The sequence below is a fragment of the Pelodiscus sinensis genome, chromosome 2 (genome assembly GCF_049634645.1).
Source record: "Pelodiscus sinensis isolate JC-2024 chromosome 2, ASM4963464v1, whole genome shotgun sequence".
NCBI classification, from domain to species: domain Eukaryota; kingdom Metazoa; phylum Chordata; order Testudines; family Trionychidae; genus Pelodiscus; species Pelodiscus sinensis.
In genome coordinates, this window is record NC_134712.1 from 114,034,421 (window position 1) to 114,055,788 (window position 21,368).

The following is a 21,368-nucleotide window of genomic DNA, read 5'->3' on the forward strand; positions in this document are numbered from 1 at the left end:
TGTTATCACCTCAGGATGTTCTTTGAAGAAGACTTTACAGTGAATACAAAAAGTCTGTCTTGGCATAGATTTAGTATCCTAAAATTGTAATGTCCAGATATATCATAACGTTAGATTTTATAGTGTCTTTCATGTTAAAGAATCTGAAAGCACATGTCAGATTGTAGGCCAGATTCTTGGAACATAAACAGATGCAAGGAAACAGAAGTAAGAAAAGTGTCAGCAAAGAGAGGAATTGTGAAGTTCAACTTTTGTGTCCTGATGCTGAGGCCTCACTAGTATTTTGTGTGAGAAAATTCTAAGCTCTGCATCCAAAGAAAGTTAGGTAAGATATAAAGATGCTTGGTATGGGTTATAGAAGGAGAGAATCATGTGCTCAATAGCCCATTCAATAACTCTATGCAAATATTTATGAAGACTTTATGGGGATTTTTACCCTAAAGAAACTTGATGTGTTTACTACTGCCAAGGCTGTTCCCCATTCTGGCAGTTAAGAGTGCAGGAGGTGGGAGCCTGAAAGAGACCTTAAAAATACCTTCCTTCTATAGGCTTCTGCTTAAAAACTCCCCAAGGTCATAGATTCCCTGACCTTGGGAGGTATGCTGCCTCCGCCCAAGTGCAAAAAAACCAAACATTTTTCCCTTGAACCCAGGAAGAATTCACTTGGTGACTTCTTCCAGAGGGCTACCCCAAGCTCTTTTACCACAAGAGAGCTTGGGGGGGGAAACAAAAACAAAGCACTGATAGCTGACCTCTCAATCTTAGGCATGCATATACAGACCTCCTATTATCTTCCAGGATACAAGAATCAAATCATAGTATTTAAAAAGGTGATTTTATTAACAAAACAAAAAGATATACTTGGGTTCTAGGTGTTATAGAACAACTAAGAAAAAACAGATTAAAGCAAAGAGAATTGCTTCCCTGAGATTCAGCTTTAAAGTTACAGTGAATATGGACTCAACACAGAGGAGTTTAACCAAACAACAAAATAAAGACAATTACCTGATCTTATCTAAGTAAACATTCCCTATCACTTAGATATCCCTACGTCAAGGTCCAATCCATTTCTAGGCACAGGTATTCCTTTTTTGGTCATGGGTAGTCATCTTTTTCACCCATCTCCTTGTTTAAAACTCCTACAAAGAAAAACAGCAAGCTGATTCCCTTTCAGTTCAAATCTCAACACTTTCTTCCCATTGATTGTCCTGGCTCCCTGCCAGCAGTTCCTAGCTACCTGGATTTAACCCTTTAGTTACTGAATGCTGGGATGTTTAGAAAAGGACAGCACTTCTCCCATCCATCACAACTACCATTTGATTTTTCCCTTGGAACACCTGTAATACACCTCATATTCATATACACAGATTTTCCTAATGGTGCATAGGCATTCACAGCACTGATTCAGATTAGACATGCTTTGAGCAGGGCTATGCACCAAGTGCTCCTCCACCATGCCATTCTCCACTGTCGATGTGCTAGGGTGAATAAGGATGACTTGAAGCTTTGAGATGTTAATCAGCCATACACTCAGTCTTTAATCACTGAATATGCCATATTCGTCATCTGTAGCTCTTAATCTGCAAACCAGATTGTTCTTTAAAACATATGTATCACATTCTCAGTTATTCTAATTTATCAATGTGATGTGCCTAGAGACAAAAATATATACACCATTGTATTTAGTAATTTTTTATTTTGTTGTCTCTACACAGTACAGATATATGGCCGTTTATAAACAACTGCATCCCTGCCTCTTGCTGTTAGACTATTAGTTCCACTGAGAGGAGTCCCTGCTTTTGCTATGAGTGACAACTCAAGTCTTCTCCTGTGGCTTGAGTATGTACTCGCCAGTGAACAATAAATTTCCAACAAAATTATCCTACCTAATCTAGTCTTCCCATTGTATGCTGATGAAACAAAATCTGAATACATCATGACCCAGTAAATCCATAGAGTGTTGATTTTCTAAGCCAACTTTTGTACTAGCACTACATTAACACTTAATGCTATCTGGATAATGTTTTTAGTTAATGGGTGAAATAACATGGTGAGTTCTAATGTGGCAGTTGGCAACCAACTCTTAAAGTTTCTCCAAGCTTAAATAAACTGTGCTTCAAACTGAGTGAGAGGCGATTCAGGGGGCCTGGAACAGCATGTTAAGATGCCTACGGTAAAACCTGTGATTGTTTCTGGATGTAAATTAAACAAGCGTTCCTCACATTAATGGTCATCATGTTGGCATAAAAGTACTTGTATGTCAGTGAATTGTGGTTGTAAACATCAGAATGTTATTTCAAGAGGATCATTAGAGCTGAATGATCCAACCAAAAATTCCTAAACAGATGAAAGTGCTTCTGTAAGAGCTCTCTATAAGAGCATCAATCATTGCTGTATAAGCAATTTCATAGCTTGAGTATGAAAATAACCTGCTGAGGTCCCAGAAAATAGATCAGAGGTGTAATTCTAGAGGAAGATGCAGTGCACTAGTTACAGGAAGACAAATGTAATATAAGATTTTACTGATTCAGTTTCTCAGCGATTCTAACCTTCATCACTACAAATAATTATTTTAGCAGTGACTAATGCTTGAAATGAGCAGCTATTATGTCAATAAAGGTACACACTGCAGGATCATATTCTTTCAGGTCTACTCCCTACAGCTAGACAGTGTTCTGTAGTTTTTTGTATTTTTCTAACCCACATATTTACCCTTTCTGTTCCAGACAAAGCAATTATCTAAAGTTCTACAGACAGGAATTTGTTTACATTTTAAGATCACTAAGTAACTGAAAAGTTATGAAGTCCAAATTAGTGCATAGGACTTATTCCTTATAAATATCTGATCAACCCCTTTGTTATATAGCTGCAGGAGGGACAGGATTATATGTTGTTAGTTAACGTTTTGTCATAAAGATTGGCAAAAATATGAAATTGTAATTGGAAATTCTGTTTAATGCATTTGGTGCTGAAGTCTGTTCATTGTGGGAAATGTATCAGTATGACCATAAAATAGTCCTACTAAAGCTCAGGTACACATTTGTCTGCTGATTAATTTTTACATTTGTGTTGACTCTGTTTAAATGAAATAAAATATATTTTCTTCTCTGTAGTTAAACAGGTGTGACTTTTAACCTAATAAATGTGAATTTGTAAGGTATTTATCTGTTAGACAATGTGCTTTCAGCATACTCTGTGAAAGCATAAAATGGAGGCATTTCCACTATCACTAAATCTCTCTGGTCCTCATGGCTTGTTACAAGGTGCTTTGAATCACTCGTAAGGGATTACAAGGTCCTTGATTATAATTATAGAGAGAACCAGGGAGCTTTGCAGTACTATTTTGTAACATTGGACACCCACTAATGATTTTGTGCTGAACTGTTGCTCACACATTGAATGCACCTAAGGGTGAATTTGGAGAAGTGTGACACAAACATATTTTCTCATCTTTTAGACATTGTTAGATTTAAAAAGTTTTTTTCCAGCAAGCTGCTTTTGAGATGTTAAGAAGAGTAAGGAAATACAGACATTCATCAGGCAGTGAGTAAAATCCATCTGTACTGTATTGTAAAGTCCATATTCAGTCCTTTTTGTGCATGCAGAACTTCCTTTGATATCAGTGGGGAGAAGTGTTTCACTCTAATATCAATAGTAAAATATGACTTAAAAATTAGTGAAAGGAAATTCAGAATGGTGCTTGGTAAACTAAGAATGTGAAGGACTAGTTGACTGATAAGCAAATGCTTAGGCTAGTCAATTGGCTAGTCGACTAGTTGCTTCCCTTCCCCCCCCCCTTGTGGGGGGGGGGAGAGGAGGAGGTACTTCAAAGCAGCAGTGCTGCATAGAGCCTAGGGCCAGACCCTGTCCCCAAGCTGCATGCAGCGTTTCAAAGTTGCAGCACCGTGTCGAGCCCGGGATCAGCTGGGGACTTCCCCGTGACCTCGAGCTCCATGCAGCACTGCCACTTTAAAACGTCAAGTGGAGCCTCACACTGGTCTCCCCACGTGTTTCAAGGCAGCAGCGCCACACAGACCCCGAGGTCAATGGGGGAGTCCGCAGCTGACCTTGGGCTCTACGTGGTGCTGCCACTTTGAAATGCCGCAAAGAGCCTAACGCCAGGCTCCCCACACCGTTTCTAAGTGGCAGCGCCACATAGAGCCCGGCATTAGCGGAGGAGCCCCTGGCTGGTCCCAAGCTCTACGTGGCGCTGCTGCTTTGAAATGCCACGAGGACCCTGACACTGAAAGCGGCAGCGCCACATCGAGCCCGGGGTCAGCGGGGGAATCCCCAGTTGATCCCAGGCTCCATGTGGCACTTTCACCTTTGAAGTGTAGCAACAGTCCTATGGCTGTTGCTACACTTCAGATGCAGAGGTGCCCTATCGACTAATGAAACAGTTGATGCAAACTGCATAGTATCAAATAGTCAATACAAAAACTATTAAGCAAACTGCATCAACTATTTGATTAGTCAGTTACTCATAATTTAACATCCGTAGCGCAGGCACACACCATAGAACACAGGTGAATACCTGATGATTGTGGTGAGGATGAAGCTCTGGAGATAGAAAGAGGACATAGTGGAAGGAAGTATGGAAGACAAGAGGATAACAAGTTAAAAGGGGTAGGATTGAGGTTGGATTAATTGGTAGACTGAGGTAGGCAATGGTGGGAAATGAGAGCAAAGATGGGGGCAGAGATGGAAATTAAACATTCCAGTGTAGTTTGAGTTCCTCTACAGTAGTCCCATAATCGCTTTAAAATAAATTGATTTTGGGGCCTAAAGATCTTTTTTATTAATCATCACCACATGCTATAAGATATTTCCCCTGAATCAGGCTGTTTTCCCTTTAGCCTTTGCCTTTTAGTCATTGCTATACATCAATATAAATTGAGTTTGTTTCCAGTCGCCTGCTATACAAAACCTATTAAGCTTTTATTACTTTCTCCTTTGTGAAATAACATGCCCTGATCCTTTGGAAGCCAGGTATAAATTATGTATATCTGATAGTTCAGGGTTCAGTACAGATATTAAATCATTCTGGTGCTGTGCAAATGCTATCCAACTGATGGAGGTAAAGGTGGATGGTCAGAACTGCACCAATTTCACCCATCCTGGAATGGTTTTGTGGCTAATGAATTGGGTGTTTTTAAACATGGGCCACAAAGATGTATTTCTGCTTCAAAGATGTACAAATTAGCTTCTGCTGCTTAGACAACTGAATTGAAAGAGGTACACATTTTCATGGCTTTCATACTATTTCCATTAGTGTAACTAAGGTTCCTATGTTGACTTTGCAGGTCAGCATTGTAGTGTTGATCAATTATAGTGATAAAAATACATATGTAATGGTACCACCTCTGTTGGAAACTAAGGGAAATTGGAATACAAAATGTGCCTTTTTAAATAAAATTTTTAACTTGAAGTATCCAATTAACGCTATTCCAATTACAAGAAATGTTCTGTTGAAGAAAAGTACAATGCAATACATTTCATTTTTATTTTTAAGCAGAGCTCCTCATGAAAACTTCACTGAGTAGCACTTTACTTTGGTTCAATTCATTAACAGCTCAAGGTGATGCCAGAGAGAACCTTTGTTATTACAAATCTTGATAATTGATTTTTAAAAAATAACGGGGGGGGGGGTGCGCTCAGAGGATTGGTGCGTGTATTTAAAGGTAAGGTTGCTATTAGTAACACATTTGATCTTCTAGGTTGGAGATGTCATTGTTCATTACTCACCTGAAGTGAAATCTTAATGCCCTGTGGTGATCTGAAGAAACCCTACAAAAATGCACAGGAAGAAAGGTTCTAATGGCATTATACAATAGTCCTTTCCACATCAATCTCCCCACATGTTAGAAAGCCATAGAATGTGTTGGGGGGGGTTTTGCTGTTTTTTTTTTCTTTTAATTAATATATATTTCACTGGTTGGGATCTGGGAGAACAGAAAATGCAAAGAAGCACCTGCTCCTGACTTAAAAAGAACAACATGCATCTGGAGACAAGTATTGTACATTAATCAGTACTTGCAAAACATATGGGACATGGACTGTATGGAATCATTACAATTTAGAACCATGTTTCTGAAAGAAAAAAATGCATCACATTAGAAGGATCATGCTCACTAACTCTTATTTTTCTGTGTTATTGTCTATTGTTTCCATTTGCCTTTTAGAAGGCGAACAATTGTTGATAAAATGATTTTTCCTCTCATGATTTGAACAGAGTTGAAGTTAATAATAATACTATCTGATCTAGCACCTTTCCGATTAAGAGATTCCAGAGCACTTTGCAGGAGTAAAAAGAAATTTGATCTCTATATAGGGATTAATTAATTGACCAATGCACCTTTGGGGTGCAGCAGCCCAAGACAACTCAGGAATTCAGGATAGCTGCACAGTATGCCCAAGGAGGAAGGCTCATAATCTCTAATTTTTTGAGCACGTGTGCAGCACAGGGGTCGACAATAATTTTCATAGGGGGTCCACTTAATTAATTTTGGTATATGGTCATGGGCCAGCTCCACCCCCCAGAAGGGCAGGGCCTGGAGTGGAGAGGAGGGGCTGGGGCCAGAGGCTTTGAATTAAAAACACAGCAAAGAGATCATGGTTCCCAGCTCCAATGCTACTGCATTGCCTGGCAGCCAGCTGGCATTACTGCGGCTATTTAAAGGGCTCATGGCTCCAGCCCCTCCCAGGGTAGTGCTACGACCAGGAGCCATTTAAATAGGATCTTGCTGCCTTAGCCACCGTCTGGTAATTTGGTGGCAGGGGCAGCAGGATATAAATAGAAAGTGGACAGCTAGGCTATGTCTACACTGCCCCCATTTTGCACAAAAAATATGCAAATGAGGCAAAGCATGGAATATTGCCACATCTTATTTGCATAATTAATTAGGCTCCGTTTTTGTGCGAGGCTTTTGTGCAAAAATGGAGCCTCATTAATTATGCAAGTGAGGTGTGGCAATTTTCCACACTTTGCCTCATTTGCATATTTTTTGCACAAAACAGGGACAGTGTAGACATAGCCGTACTGTCTGTGGGCTGCATCTTACCCATTCCTGGTGTAGCAGATTACTCACTTATTGGATTATTTGGAGCTACCAAATAAACTACAAGGACTCAAATATAAGTGAAGATGGAGAAAAGTGACTGGCAACTTGATGAGTAGTAGGATTCCACCCCCCCCCCCCCCCCCCAAAAAAAAAGTTACTAGTAGTTGAAATCATTAGAGACTAGGGAAGGTAGAAATCATGTATTTGTATAAATGTGTAACTGCTGAAATTTTTAGCGAATACACGTTTACATGCTGGGGGTGGAGGGGACAGGCAGGAGCTGGTGTTCATAGGGAACCTGCTCTGATAGAAAAGCAGCAGCGCAGTGGGGCTCCCATCAGTTCTCCCATGCTCCTGCCTCTCCAGAGTCAGAAGATACTTTAAATGTCTTGTGGCTAAAGAAGTATATGGATCTGGGAATTCTAAAATGGCATTTGAGTCTTTAAGATATTGTGGAAAATCCTGCTTTCCCACTGAACATGTCTTGGTGCTCAACTGGAGCTTTAACTTCTGTATCTAAACTGACAAACTAGATGTTCTCAGCCATGAAGTTCATGTTATAGTTGGTCATGCAAAGGAGCTCTGTGGCCCAAGAAATACTTAGCAAGCACATCTTGGTAACTGGCTTTACACTTTTGAAGGATAACCAGACAGAATTGTTTTAGATTCAGGAGAGCCAAGTACTTTGCCACTGAACAAGAGGAACCCAGCTTGTGTCATGGGCTGCCAAGGCATTAACAGAATTGTGACAGGAATGTCTGAAAGTACTTGGACCCCTTGTGTATAGCACCTGGTAGGTATGAGCAGAGCTTGACAAGCAGCGGTCAGTCCCACTCGCCAGCCATGCAGTTTGGCACGCTGTGCATGTGCAGACCACGCTGTGCATGTGCAGACCACGCTGTGCATGTGCAGACCACGCTGCACATGCACTGATTGCACGGCGGTGCCGTGCCGGCTTAAAATCTAATTTGTTGAGCCCTGGATATGAGGCTGTGACACCTCTGATAATTCCATGCCTAGAGCTTTGGTAAGTCTACCCAGATAATTTCCATCATTCTTTAAATCAGTGGTTCCCAAACTTTTCGGCATCACTCCCCCTTTTTATTTTTGAAAAACCCTCACGCTTCCTCCCCCCTCCCCAAAAAAAAATAGCAGCAAAACTTGTTGAGGACAAAAAAAAAAGGAACTGACTAGGGCAGCAAAATTTGATGATGGGGAGGAGGGTGAGTCACCTTGCACCGCCCTGGAATTTCTTCACGCCCCTCCCACCCCCCAGTTTGGGAATCCATGCTTTAAATCATCTAGAAGAGAGACCACAGACTTGGTAACTGAGTCATCAAAAAGAGGTGGTGATTGTGGTGGTTCTTTTAGAATGGTATCTTGTAAACCAGGGGTTCCCAAACTTTTTCACACGAAGACCAGTAAAACCATTCACAAGCTTTTGGAGGACCGGTAACATTCATTTGCATATTCATTAAGCAAATGATGAATATTCAAATAGCAGGGCTCACCAAGCGGTGGCGAGCCCTGCTCGCCAGCCGTGCGGTTCTACAAATGTGCAGATCACTCTGCGCCAGCTCTTCTGGGTTCTAATCTACTTGCCCCGGGTGAGTAGATTACATTATTTGTCGAGCCCTACAAATAAGTTGTTTCTGGTCGTCCCAAAGCCCCCAGTGCCAGCGTTAGCAAAGCTTTTGATACAGTCATCCACAATATTCTTGCCAGCAAGTTAAGGGAATATGGATTGGATAAATGGACTGTAAGATAGATAGAAAGCTGGCTAGATCACGGTTTCCCAAACTTTTTACTTTAGTTGGAACCAGTTTTTTTTCAGTGCCGTCTTTTGCAGCCCAAAAATATAAACGCATATTAAAAAAAAAAGAATGAAAAGTGAATAAATTTTCAGTGTTTCACCCGGGAGCATCCTCCGCCCAGCCTGGGCCAGGGCTTGGGGGACCCGGGCCACATGGGCACTCCAGGAGGCAGGAGCAGATTGGGAGTAGAGTATCTGGCTAGGAGGGAGGATTCAAAGAAGGGTGGGTTGCCAGGTGTCCGGTTTTGTACCCGACAGTCTGGTATTTCAGGGTTTTGTCTGGGAAACAAATTGAGAAATTACCTGACATATAAAATGTTTGGTATTTTCTAATTAGGTAAGTTTTATTCTAATTAGGTGTGTCAGTCCTTAGCTGTGAACTGCCTGGCTGGTAGATGTGCTCACGCTGCTTGTGTGTGTCTACCTGCCAGGCAGTTCACAACTACTCCAGAGAGGAAATGTGGGAGGAGAGGGGACAAAATGGAATCCCCTCATCTGCCAGGGTCTGCATGTGCCCGGGTCAGTCCCGCTCCCGCCCCTCCCCCGTACGTTTTTGGCTGCTGTACAAGGGCATAAGTAGTTTACAATCACAGCACCATCCAGAAACTTCCAAGCTCATGCTCTTTACATGCATGTGTTGCCTACAATGAGAGCTCATTCAAATAATCATTTTCAGGAAGATTTACCCTTTTGGACATATATATTTTTGCATTACTAAAAATCTTGTACAGTTTTTAAAATGGCACTCAACATAGGTTTTATTCAATTAATAAAATTTTCCAGTACTGTACATAACACAAACATGGAATTTTCCCTAGAAGAGCATTGGTCCATGAAGTCCAACCTCTTGGCTGATGCAGGGATACACTTCTTATCTTCCTGTTCCCTCAGACTCCCAAAATGCCCCTCAATAAAATACAGTTATGTACATTGTATAACTGATTAGATGTGCTGGCAGGAGTTTTCTTTTATGACTTTAACAGCAATTAGCTTTACCCTCCTACAGTATTAGATCTGAACACTTGCTACCGTGAATATCAAAGTTCTCTCTGAAGACGTGAACTCAATTTATTAGTTTTAAATTCACCTGCCATTCAAGCTATTGATTATCTTAGTATGGGACAATGCAGAAAGGAAGTATCGATCATTTTTAACTGTCTTCCATAAATGCTTCCATCTCTTGCCCTTTAACATTTCTCCTTCTCAGGTTAACCAGTCCTATTCTTCTGCAATGCAAAATTCTTCATATGTAAATCCTGATGCACCTCTGGCTATCTGTATTATCCTTCTTTGGACCTTTTAATTCTCTGGTGTCATCTTTTTAGATAGCAACTAAAATGGGATGCATTATTTCATATGAAATTTGATAATCTGGATAAACACATTTAAACCACGTGCTCTATTTTCTTTTTCTTTCTCTCCCTCTCTCTCTCTCTTTCTGCTTTAACTGCTATTCATTTCATTTATCTGGTAACAAGCAAAAATCAAGAGGACTAGTGTATCAACTTCACTTCACACACAACTTGTCAATCAATCAAGACCTGTTCCTATGGAGAAATCTCTATTTTTCCTCCATGAATTATTCCTGAAGCCATTATTATGATTAAAACATTGCCCTTTGCTCTCACATGTGCACTATATATTATGCCCATTTTTCCTGCTCTTACCTGAATCAGACCCAGAATCCATAATCAGAATATAGTAAATTTATCTTCTATACTTTTATGGCCCCCTCTCTCTGAGCATTTGCTATCTTAATATCTTATGTTCTAATATATTTGTCCTCCCAACTCTCCAGTGCAGAATGGAAGATCAGGAGGGAAGTGAGAGGTACATAGAGATAAAGTGAGTTACTGAAGCTCCTAAAGAGATTATGGGACAGAGCAGGGAAGGGAATTGTACCCTGGTCACCTAATCACTTAGACATGTTTCCTCCTGAATCACCTTTATTACTAAAGAGAAAACAATGGAGATTGATAAGGAGGGTAGCCTATGAATGAATCCTGCCAGAAGACTCCAGTTTTCTACAGCTATAAAAGACAGTTATGTGCCTGCCAACATGATAGTTCTGCAATCAGTATTTGTGACACCATTGATATGTTTAATTGGTGTGTTGGTATTAACAAACGTGTGATGGCATAAAGCACAGAGAATTTCATTATAGCTTTGGCAAACCTGTACTGATAGAAAGAGTAGCACAGATGGCTGAAAATAGCAGTAAAATATTCCATTACATGTCTGCAAAAATCATCAGACAACCGTTATAGCTGTTATTAATACATCAGACTCACTTGGGGAGTCACATTTCTGTAATATGCATTAAAACAATGATACTTTTGTTTTTAAATAGAACTGTTGCCAAATACATTTCTGCCATTATGAAATGAGTTTATCAGCAATAAAGAAGATGTAATCCAGGTTTATGCCTTTACAGTATTCCCAATGGCTTTGTTTGTCTTTTGCCAACTGCCCACAGTAAACAACTAGCCAAACTACTGTTTTCTTTGGCCATCATTGCCAAAATTCAGTTTTAACAATTTATATCACAAAATCAATATATTGATTTGGAGCATACAGTAAACCCAGATGAGTACAGAATTCTTTAGCTAGAAGACCAAACTTAGAGTTTGACCTATGTCTGAGAAGCAAGAATAACTTATGAGAAGCAACTGGTTAAATCATATAATCATAGAATACTAGGACTGGAAGTGACCTCGAGAGGTCATCGAGTCCAGTCCCCTGCCCTCATGGCAGGACCAAATACTGTCTAGACCATCCCTGCTAGACATTTATCTAACCTACTCTTAAATATCTCCACAGATGGAGATTCCACAACCTCCCTGGGCAATTTATTCCACTGTTTGACTACCCTGACAATTAGGAACTTTTTCCTAATGTCCAACCTAAGCCTCCCTTGCTGCAGTTTAAGCTCATTGCTTCTTGTTCTATCCCCAGAGGCCAAGATGAACAAGTTTTCTCCTTATGACACCCTTTTAGATATCTGAAAACTGCTATCATGTCCCCCCTCAATCTTCTCTTTTCTAAACTAAACAAACCTAATTCCTTCAGCCTTCCCTCATAGGTCATGTTCTCTAGACCTTTAATCATTCTCGTTGCTCTTCTTGGGACCCTCTCCCTCTCCAATTTCTCCACATCTTTCTTGAAATGCGGTGCCCAGAACTGAACACAATACTCCAATTGAGGCCTAACCAGTGCAGAGTAGAGCGGAAGAATGACTTCTCGTGTCTTGCTCACAAACACACCTTTTAATGCATCCCAGAATCATGTTTGCTTTCTTTGCAACAGCATCACACTGCTGACTCATATTCAACTTGTGGTCCACTATAACCCCTAGATCCCTTTCTGCCATACTCCTTCCCAGACAGTCGCTTCCCATTTTGTATGTGTGAAACTGATCGTTCCTTCCTAAGTGGAGCACTTTACATTTCTCTTTATTAAACTTCATCCTATTTACCTCAGACCATTTCTCCAATTTGTCCAAGTCATTTTGAATTATGACCCTATCCTGCAGATTAGTCGCAACCCCTCCCAGCTTGGTATCATCTGCAAACTTAATAAGCGTACTTTCTATACTAATATCTAAATGGTTGGTGAAGATATTGAACAGAGCCGGTCCCAAAACAGACCCTGCGGAACCCCACTTGTTATGCCTTTCCAGCAGGATTGTGAACCATTAATAACTACTCTCTGAGTACGGTTATCCAGCCAGTTATGCACCCATTTTATAGTAGCCCCATCTAAGTTGTATTTACCTAGTTTATTGATAAGAATATCATGCGAGACTGTATCAAACGCCTTACTAAAGTCTAGGTATACCACATCCACCTCTTCTCCCTTATCCACAAGACTTGTTATCCTATTAAAGAAAGCTATCAGATTAGTTTGACATGATTTGTTCTTTACAAATCCATGCTGGCTGTTCCCTATCACCTTGCCACTTTCCAAGTGTTTACAGATGATTTCCTTCATTACTTGCTCCATTATCTTCCCTGGCACAGAGAAGTTAAACTAACTGGTCTGTAGTTTCCTGGGTTGTTCTTATTTCTCTTTTTATAGATGGGCACTATATTTGCCCTTTTCCAGTCCTCTGGAATCTCTCCTGTCTCCCATGATTTTCCAAAGATGATAGCTAGAGGCTCAGATTCCTCCTCTATCAGCTCCTTGAGTATTCTAGGATGCATTTCATCAGGCCCTGGTGACTTGCAGGCATCTGACTTTTCTAGGTGATTTTTAGCTTGTTCTTTTTTTATTTTATCTTCTAATCCTACCCCCTTCCCACTAGCATTCACCATGTTAGGCATTCCTTCAGACTTCTTGGTGAGGATCGAAACAAAGAAGTCATTGAGCATCTCTGCCATTTTCAAGTTTCCTGTTACTGTTTCTCCCTCCTCACTGACCAGTGGGCCTACCCTCTCCTTGGTCTTCCTCTTGCTTCTAATGTATTTATACAAAGTCTTCTTGTTTCCCTTTATTCCCGTAGCTAGTTTGAGCTCATTCTGTGCCTTTGCCTTTCTAATTTTGCCCCTGCATTCCTGTATTGTTTGCCTATATTCATCCTTTGTAATTTGTCCTACTTTCCATTTTTTATACGACTCCTTTTTATTTTTAGATCATGCAAGATCTTGTGGTTAAGCCAAGGCGGTCTTTTACCTTATTTTCTATCTTTCCAACACATCGGAATAGCTTGCTTTTGGGCCCTTAATGTCCTTTTGAAAAACTGCCAACTCTCCTCAGTTGTTTTTCCCCTCAGTCTCGATTCCCATGGGACCTTACCTATCAGCTCTCTGAGCTTACCAAAATCTGCCTTCCTGAAATCCATTGTCTCTATTTTGCTGTTCTCCCTTCTACCCTTCCTTAGAATTGTGAACTCTATGATTTCATGATCACTTTCACCCAAGCTGCCTTCCACTTTCAAATTCTCAACTAGTTCCTCCCTATTTGTTAGGATCAAATCTAGAACAGCTTTCCCCCGGTAGCTTTTTACATAAGAACATAAAAACATAAGAACGGCCGTACTGGGTCAGACCAAAGGTCCATCTAGCCCAGTATCCTGTCTACCGACAGGGGCCAGCACCAGGTGCCCCAGAGAGGGTGGACCGAAGACAATGATCAAGTGATTTGTCTCCTGCCATCCCTCTCCAGCCTCTGACAAACAGAGGCCAAGGACACCATTTTATCCCCTGGCTAATAGCCTTTTATGGTCTAACCTCCATGAAATTATCTAGCTTCTCTTTAAACTCTATTATAGTCCTAGCCTTCACAGCCTCCTCTGGCAAGGAGTTCCACAGGTTGACTACAAGCTGTGTGAAGAAGAACTTTCTTTTGTTAGTTTTAAACCTGCTACCCATTAATTTCATTTGGTGTTCTCTAGTTCTTCTATTTAGGGAACTAATAAATAACTTTTCTTTATCGGCCCTCTCCACACCACTTATGATTTTATAGACCTCTATCATATCCCCCCTCATTCTCCTCTTTTCTAAACTGAAAAGTCCCAGTCGCTTTAACTTCTCCTCCTATGGGACCCGTTCCAAACCCCTAATCATTTTAGTTGCCCTTTTCTGAACCCTTTCCAAGGCCAAAATATCTTTTTTGAGGTGAGGAGACCACATCTGTACACAGTATTCAAGATGTGGGCGTACCATAGTTTTATACAGGGGCAGTAAGATATTCTGGGTCTTATTTTCTATCTCTTTCGTAATAATTCCTAGCATCCTATTTGCCTTTTTGACCGCCGCTGCACACTGTGTGGAAGTTTTCAGAGAACTGTCCACGATAACTCCAAGATCTCTTTCCTGATTTGTCGTAGCCAAATTAGCCCCCATCATACTGTACGTATAGTTGGGGTTATTTTTCCTGATGTGCGTTACTTTACACTTATCCACATTAAATTTCATTTGCCATTTTGTTGCCCAATCACTCAGTTGGTGAGATCTTCTTGGAGTCCCTCACAGTCTGCTTCTGTCTTGACTATCTTAAACAGTTTGGTATCATCTGCAAACTTTACTAACTCACTGCTTACCCCTTTCTCCAGATCATTTATGAATAAGTTGAAAAGGATTGGTCCCAGGACTGACCCTTGGGGTACACCACTAGTTACCCCTCTCCAATCTGAAAATTTACCATTTATTCCTACCCTTTGTTTCCGGTCTTTTAACCAGTTCTCAATCCAAGAAAGGACCTTCCTTCTTATCCCATGGCCATGTAATTTACACAAGAGCCTTTGGTGAGGGACCTTGTCAAAGGCTTTCTGAAAATCCAAGTATACTATATCTACTGGATCCCCCTTGTCCGCATGTCTGTTAACCCCTTCAAAGAACTCTAACAGATTAGTAAGACAGGATTTCCCTTTACAGAAACCATGTTGACTTTTGTCCAATAAATTATGTTCTTCTACATGCTTCACAATTTTATTCTTTACTATTGTTTCAACTAATTTGCCCGGTACTGAAGTTAGACTTACCGGTCTGTAATTGCCAGGATCGCCTCTAGAGCCCTTTTTAAATATTGGTGTCACGTTGGCTACCTTCCAGTCATTAGGTACGGAAGCCGATTTAAAGGATAGGTTACAAACCACAGATAATAGCTTAGCAATTTCCCATTTTAGTTCTTTTAGAACCCTTGGATGAATGTCATCCGGTCCCAGAGATTTGTTAACATTAAGTTTTTCTATTTGTTCCAAAACCTCCTCTAATGACACTTCCATCCGGGACAGTTCCTCAGATTCATCACCCACAAAGGACGGTGCAGATTCAGGAATCTCCCCAACGTCCTCAGCCGTGAAGACTGAAGCAAAGAAATCATTTAGTTTCTCCGCAATGGCTTTATCGTCCTTGATTGCTCCTTTTATAGCTCGATCATCTAGGGGACCCACAGGTTTTTTAGCAGGCTTCCTGCTTCTAATGTACTTAAACAACATTTTGTTATTTCTTTTTGAGTTTTTGGCTAGCTGTTCCTCAAAATCTTTTTTTGCTTTTCTTATTACAGTTTTACACTTGATTTGACAGTGTTTATGTTCCTTTCTATTTATCTCACTAGGATTGGACTTCCACTTCTTAAAAGATACCTTTTTGTCCCTCACTGCTTCTTTTACATGGTGGTTAAGCAACGGTGACTCTTTTTTAGGTCTCTTGCTATGTTTTTTAATTTGGGGTATACATTTAAGTTGGGCCTCTATTATGGTGTCTTTAAAAACCTTCTGAAATAGAAAGTTGTCTCCAATGCAGTCCAAGAACTTATTGGATAGTCTGTGCCCCGCTGTGTTATTTTCCCAACATATATTTGGATAGTTGAAGTCCCCCATCACCACCAAATCTTGGGCTTTGGATGATATTGTTAGTTGTTTAAAAAATGCCTAATCCGCTTCTTCCACCTGGGTAGGTGGCCTGTAGTAGACTCCTAGCATGACATCACCTTTGTTTTTAATCCCTTTTAGCCTAACCCAGATACTCTCAACACTTCCGTCTCCTATATCCATCTCCACCTCACTCCGAGTGTGTTCATTTTTAATGTATAAGACAACACCTCTTCCATTTTTTCCCTGTCTATCCTTTCTGAGCAAGCTGTACCCTTCTATAGAAATATTCCAATCATGTGTATTATCCCACCAAGTTTCTGTGATGCCAACAATGTCATAATTGTACTTATTTATTAGTGCTTCCAGTTCTTCCTGTTTATTTCCCATACTTCTCACATTTGTATATAGGCATCTAAGATCCTGATTTGACCTTGCCTCCCAGTTTTGCCCTGACCCTCCTTTCTCTCTGCCACTGTAGCCCATGCTTCCTCCCATTTCCGACCCATCTCCCAGGTCCCCATGTTCTCCACTTACCTGTGGGCTTTGCTCACCTGTCCCTGTCTAACCTAGTTTAAAGCCCTCCTCACTAGGTTAGCCATTCTGTGTCCAAATAGGGTCTTCCCTCTCCTCGAAAGGTGGACGCCATTCCTGCTTAGCAGTCCTTCCTGGAATAGCATCCCATGGTCAAGGAAGCCAAAGCCCTCCTGGCGACACCATCTTCGCAGCTAGGCATTCACCTCCAGGATGCACCTGTCTCTGCCTGGGCTCCTACCTTCGACAGGAAGGATCGAAGAGAATACCACCTGCGTTCCAAACTCCTTCACCTGTACTCCCAGAGCTCTGTAGTCACTCTTGATCCGCTCAGTGTCACACCTCACAGTATCATTAGTGCCCACATGGATGAGTAGTATGGGGTAGTAGTCAGAGGGCCAGATAATCCTCGACAATGCCTCCGTAACATCTCGGATACGGGCCCCCGGCAGACCGCATGCCTCCTGAGATGAAATATCAGGGCGACATATGGGCACCTCCGTCCCCCTCAGAAGAGTCTCCGACTGCCACTACCCTACGTTTCCTATTCGCAGTGGTGGTGGCAGACCTCCCAGCCTTGAGGGTACAGGGCTTTTCCTCCTCCAGTGTAGGGGGTGATTGCTTATCTCTTGTATAAAGAAGAGCATAACTGTTTCCTAGTACCACGGCGGGAGGGTTCGGAGCAGGGGTGGAGCAGTGCCTGCTGCCAGAAGTAACCAGCTGCCACTGTCCATCCTGAGCCGTCTCCTCCTCCACCAGTGGTGTGTCCACGGTCCTGTGTACCGGGACAGCTACCTCAGCTGTCTCCTCATGAACACGGTCCAAGAATTCCTCATGGATGTGGGTGCTCCTCAACCTAGCCACCTCCTCCTGTAGCTCTCCCACAGGCTGCCTGAGAGATTCCACCAGCAGGTACCTTTCGCATTGGATGATCTCCCCAGCCTGGATATCAGTAAGTGGCAATTGCAAGCCACAGTCCCTGCAAAACCACACCAGGATCTGGATAGAGGCATCCATGCTCAGGTGCTCTGTCTGGCTACAGGCGCCGGTGGAGGAGACAGAAGCAGTGCTGGCACAGGTGTTGCGGGTCTTCCTGACCATCTTAGGCCTCCCTCTGTTAAACTCCCTCTCAAACTCCCCTGTCTGCAGCTCCTGTCCACTTCGCTCCCTGGTCACTCTGCCTCTGGCTTTTAAAGCCTACTTGCCCACGCCAGGCCTGCCCCCTTGTGAGTCACACATGGGAAGGCTGACCAGGTGCAATCAAGAGAGCAATCAAGGGAACAAAAGGTCAGGCACTCAGTCCCAACTGCCACAGCAGCTGAAACTGAAACTGTAGTCAACTGAAATCAGAATCAGAATTCAACAAACAAACAAACAAAATTCAAACAGTCGAGCAAACTCACTCACACCAAAAGCGAGTACTCTCACTGAGTAGTCTGTTCAGCGGCGGGATCTCTTGCGGTCCCTCTCAAACTCCCTTGTCTGCAGCTCCTGTCCGCTTTGCAACTTCATGTTATCGTATGGCATATGTGTGTTGTGTTTTACTTTCAACCTTCAGGTTAACTCAAGAATGCATGATTTACAATCCATTATTTTATAAGTTATTGACTTCTTTTGGATGCATTTCTGAAACTTTCTTAAAGCTATCCTTATAACAAAAAGGCATAAACTTCCTATATTTTGTCTGAAGGATTAAAAGCCTGACTATATCGCACTACATGGCAGAACTATGTAGCAATGATCAGCCGTCAGAATAATGCATAGACTGTTAACCTGAATGAAGAAATTCAGTCTTATTGATTGAAATTTCTCCCCTTTCACACTTAAGAACTCTTTTTATTAATATGATTGTGGCAGTATTTGTTTCTTTTGTAGTTGCATTTGTTGGCTCTTCAAAAGCAGAGTTATAAAGAGCTGCAACTAGACATGTTCATAAATCAGAAACTTACGTATGAATTCTTTCTTGGATTACGTTTATGTTTTAGTTACTTGGATATTTTTTCAAAAATTTTGAAGTACATAGTTTGATTTGAGTAGATTTGTGCACTTAGAATTATGAGCCAAAGAAGACAGTGTGACCCCATTTTGCTTTGTGGTTTTGCACCTATAAAACTTAACCACTAATGATGTAAGTAAATTAAAAAAAATTGATAACCAAAGATTGCTCATTCTGAAGTAAGTGGGATTTAGGCCTAAGTAGTTCTTCTGTGAAATTAAATCTCCCTGAAGGAGACTATGTAGTGTGAAGTGTTCCATGATTTCATTAAATTGCTCAGTTTGTCCCTCGGGGTATGTCTACACTATAGAGTTAGTTCGAACTAACTTAGTTCGAATTAGTTAATTCGAACTAAGCTAATTCGAACGAACGCGTCTAGAACTAAAAACTAGTTCGAATTAGCGTTTTGCTAATTCGAACTAGCATGTCCACATTGAGTGGACCCTGAACAGGGCTTAAGGATGGCCGGAAGCAGTGCCGGCAGGGCATCAGAGGAGGACTTATAGCGTGGAGATGCTGTCTCAGGCTAGCCGAGGGCTGCGCTTAAAGGGACCCGACCCCCACCCCGGACAGACAGTTCTCAGGGGTGCCCTGCTTGAAAACCAGTCCTGGCTTGGAGTGCCCAGAATGCCCACACTGGGCACATCACAGCACTCGGCCATCAGCCCGGCTGCACTTGCCGCAGGCTGCCATCTGGGGAGAGGGGGCAATTGGGGGGCTGCAAGAGAGCTTCCACCCCAGAAGCCTGCAGAGCCAGCCCAGTCCTCCCCATCGGGGGCTTGTGCCCCATTCCTCCCTCACCTCCTTCCACTTACCCTTCCCTAGCCCCCCTTCCTGATATACAAAATAAAGATAACGTTTCTTCCAACATTGACTCTGTCTTTATTGAACAAAACTGGGGGAGACTGGGAAAAGGAGGTGGGTGAGGGGAAGAGAGAGGGTGGGAGAGGGGAGGGCAACTACAATGATCAGGGGTTGGGAACAGGTCCCAGATGAAGAGAGGCTACAGAGACTGGGACTGTTCAGCTTAGAAAAGAGGAGATGGAGCGGGGACAGGATAGAGGTCTCTAAAAGCAGGGGTTGGGTGGAGAGGGTGCATTCAGAAAAGTTCTTCCTGAGTTCCCATAAAGAAGGACTAGAGGACACCAAAGGAAAGGAATGGGTAGCAGGCTTGAAACTAGTAAGAGAAAGTTGTTCTTCTTGACAAAGCAAATAGTTAACCTGTGGAACTCCTTGCTGCAGGAGGCTGTGAAGGCTACAACTGGAACAGAGTTGAAAGGGAAGTGAGATCAAGTCATGGAGGTTGGGTCCATGGAGTAGTCTTAGCCAGGGGGTAGGAGTGGTGTCCCTGCTCAAAGTTTGTGGAAGGCTGGAGAGGGATGGCACGAGACAAATGGCTTGGTCACTGTCTTCGGTCCATCCCCTCCAGGGTCCCTAGTGTTGGCCGCTGTCGGCAGACAGGCTACTGGGCTAGATGGACCTTTAGTCTGACCCAGGACAGCCATTGTAAGCTCAGGGCTCAGGGTTGGGGGTCTCAGCAGACCCCCTTGATTTTCATGCACACCTGCTCCTGGGTGGCCAGGCTGGCAGCTCTCCTGCCCTAGGCAGCCACTTTCCACGATGTCTGCACTAGCCCAGGAAGGTGCCCGCCTCTTGCGGTCCCGGGCAAGCTCCCGGGAGCCGCCAGCCTGGTCCCGGGAAGAGGGGGCGGGCTGGGGGACATCGGGTGGGTGGCTCTGTGCCGTGTCAGGTGCAGGGTCTTCTGGCTGGGTGCTGGCAGGCTTGCACCTGGCACGGGCACCGTAGCCAGCCAGTGCCCCTTTAAGGGGTCCGGGGCCGGGAGGGGGGCAATAGAGTTTCCCTGTTGTTGGCCAGAGTGGCCACCAGGGAAACCTGGAGAGGGCTAGCCTCCCGCTAGTTCGAATTAAGGGGCTACACACCCCTTAATTCGAACTAGTAAGTTCGAACTAGGCTTAATCCTCGTAAAATGAGGTTTTCCTAGTTCGAACTAAGCGCTCCGCTAGTTCGATTTAAATTCGAACTAGCGGAGCGCTAGTGTAGCGCCTATGAATGTTAGTTTGAACTAACGTCCGTTAGTTCGAACTAACATTGTAGTGTAGACATACCCTCACTCAAGTTGAAGTTACCAAATTTGGGGTTATACTTTTTCTCATTGTTACACAATAGTCATAACAAGAATTTTGGTTTTCTCATCACTTCCTTTAAACCTTTTTAAATTAAAGTTCACATTATAATTGTTTATAGTATTTTTTAAAATAATATCAAATAGATATTCAGATAAATACTTCAGAGCATCATAAAAATTATTGATTAAAAACAGATTTTTCACAAGTTTGCCTTTGAGAGATGAGAGGAAGAGTTATCAAAACCAGATTGACCATAGACACTATAATATTCCTATCAGACAAAGTTTCTCCCTCCCCTGGCCTTCATGTTTCATGATCGTTATCTTCCATCCTCTTATGGATGTGACGATGTTCATAATTAAGGGGATACGTCCTTTCTATTTTTCTCTTCACTCAATCTTATCAGCCTAGCCCTCCTTTTTTCTGCATTGCTGTGGTGGACTCCTAGCTGCTGCTCAATTCCTTCCTTCTACTGTGCAATGAAAAAATGCACAAGTTGTTTCTG

The 21,368-nt window shown here is 42.3% G+C and overlaps 1 protein-coding gene across 4 annotated transcripts in view; it reads left to right on the plus strand.

The window, feature by feature from the left end:
* The window catches only part of RPP40 (ribonuclease P/MRP subunit p40), a 215,569-nt gene that overhangs the window by 85,082 nt on the left and 109,119 nt on the right, over nt 1–21,368 (plus strand). The window contains exon 3 of one of the 4 annotated variants that reach the window (XM_075921305.1): nt 5,718–6,843. The exons of the other annotated variants lie outside the window; for them this stretch is intronic. Coding sequence (XP_075777420.1) covers nt 5,718–5,762 — 45 coding nt within the window. The 3' untranslated portion in view covers nt 5,763–6,843. Of the gene's footprint in view, nt 1–5,717; nt 6,844–21,368 lie in introns of those variants that run through there. 4 annotated transcript variants of the gene reach the window in all.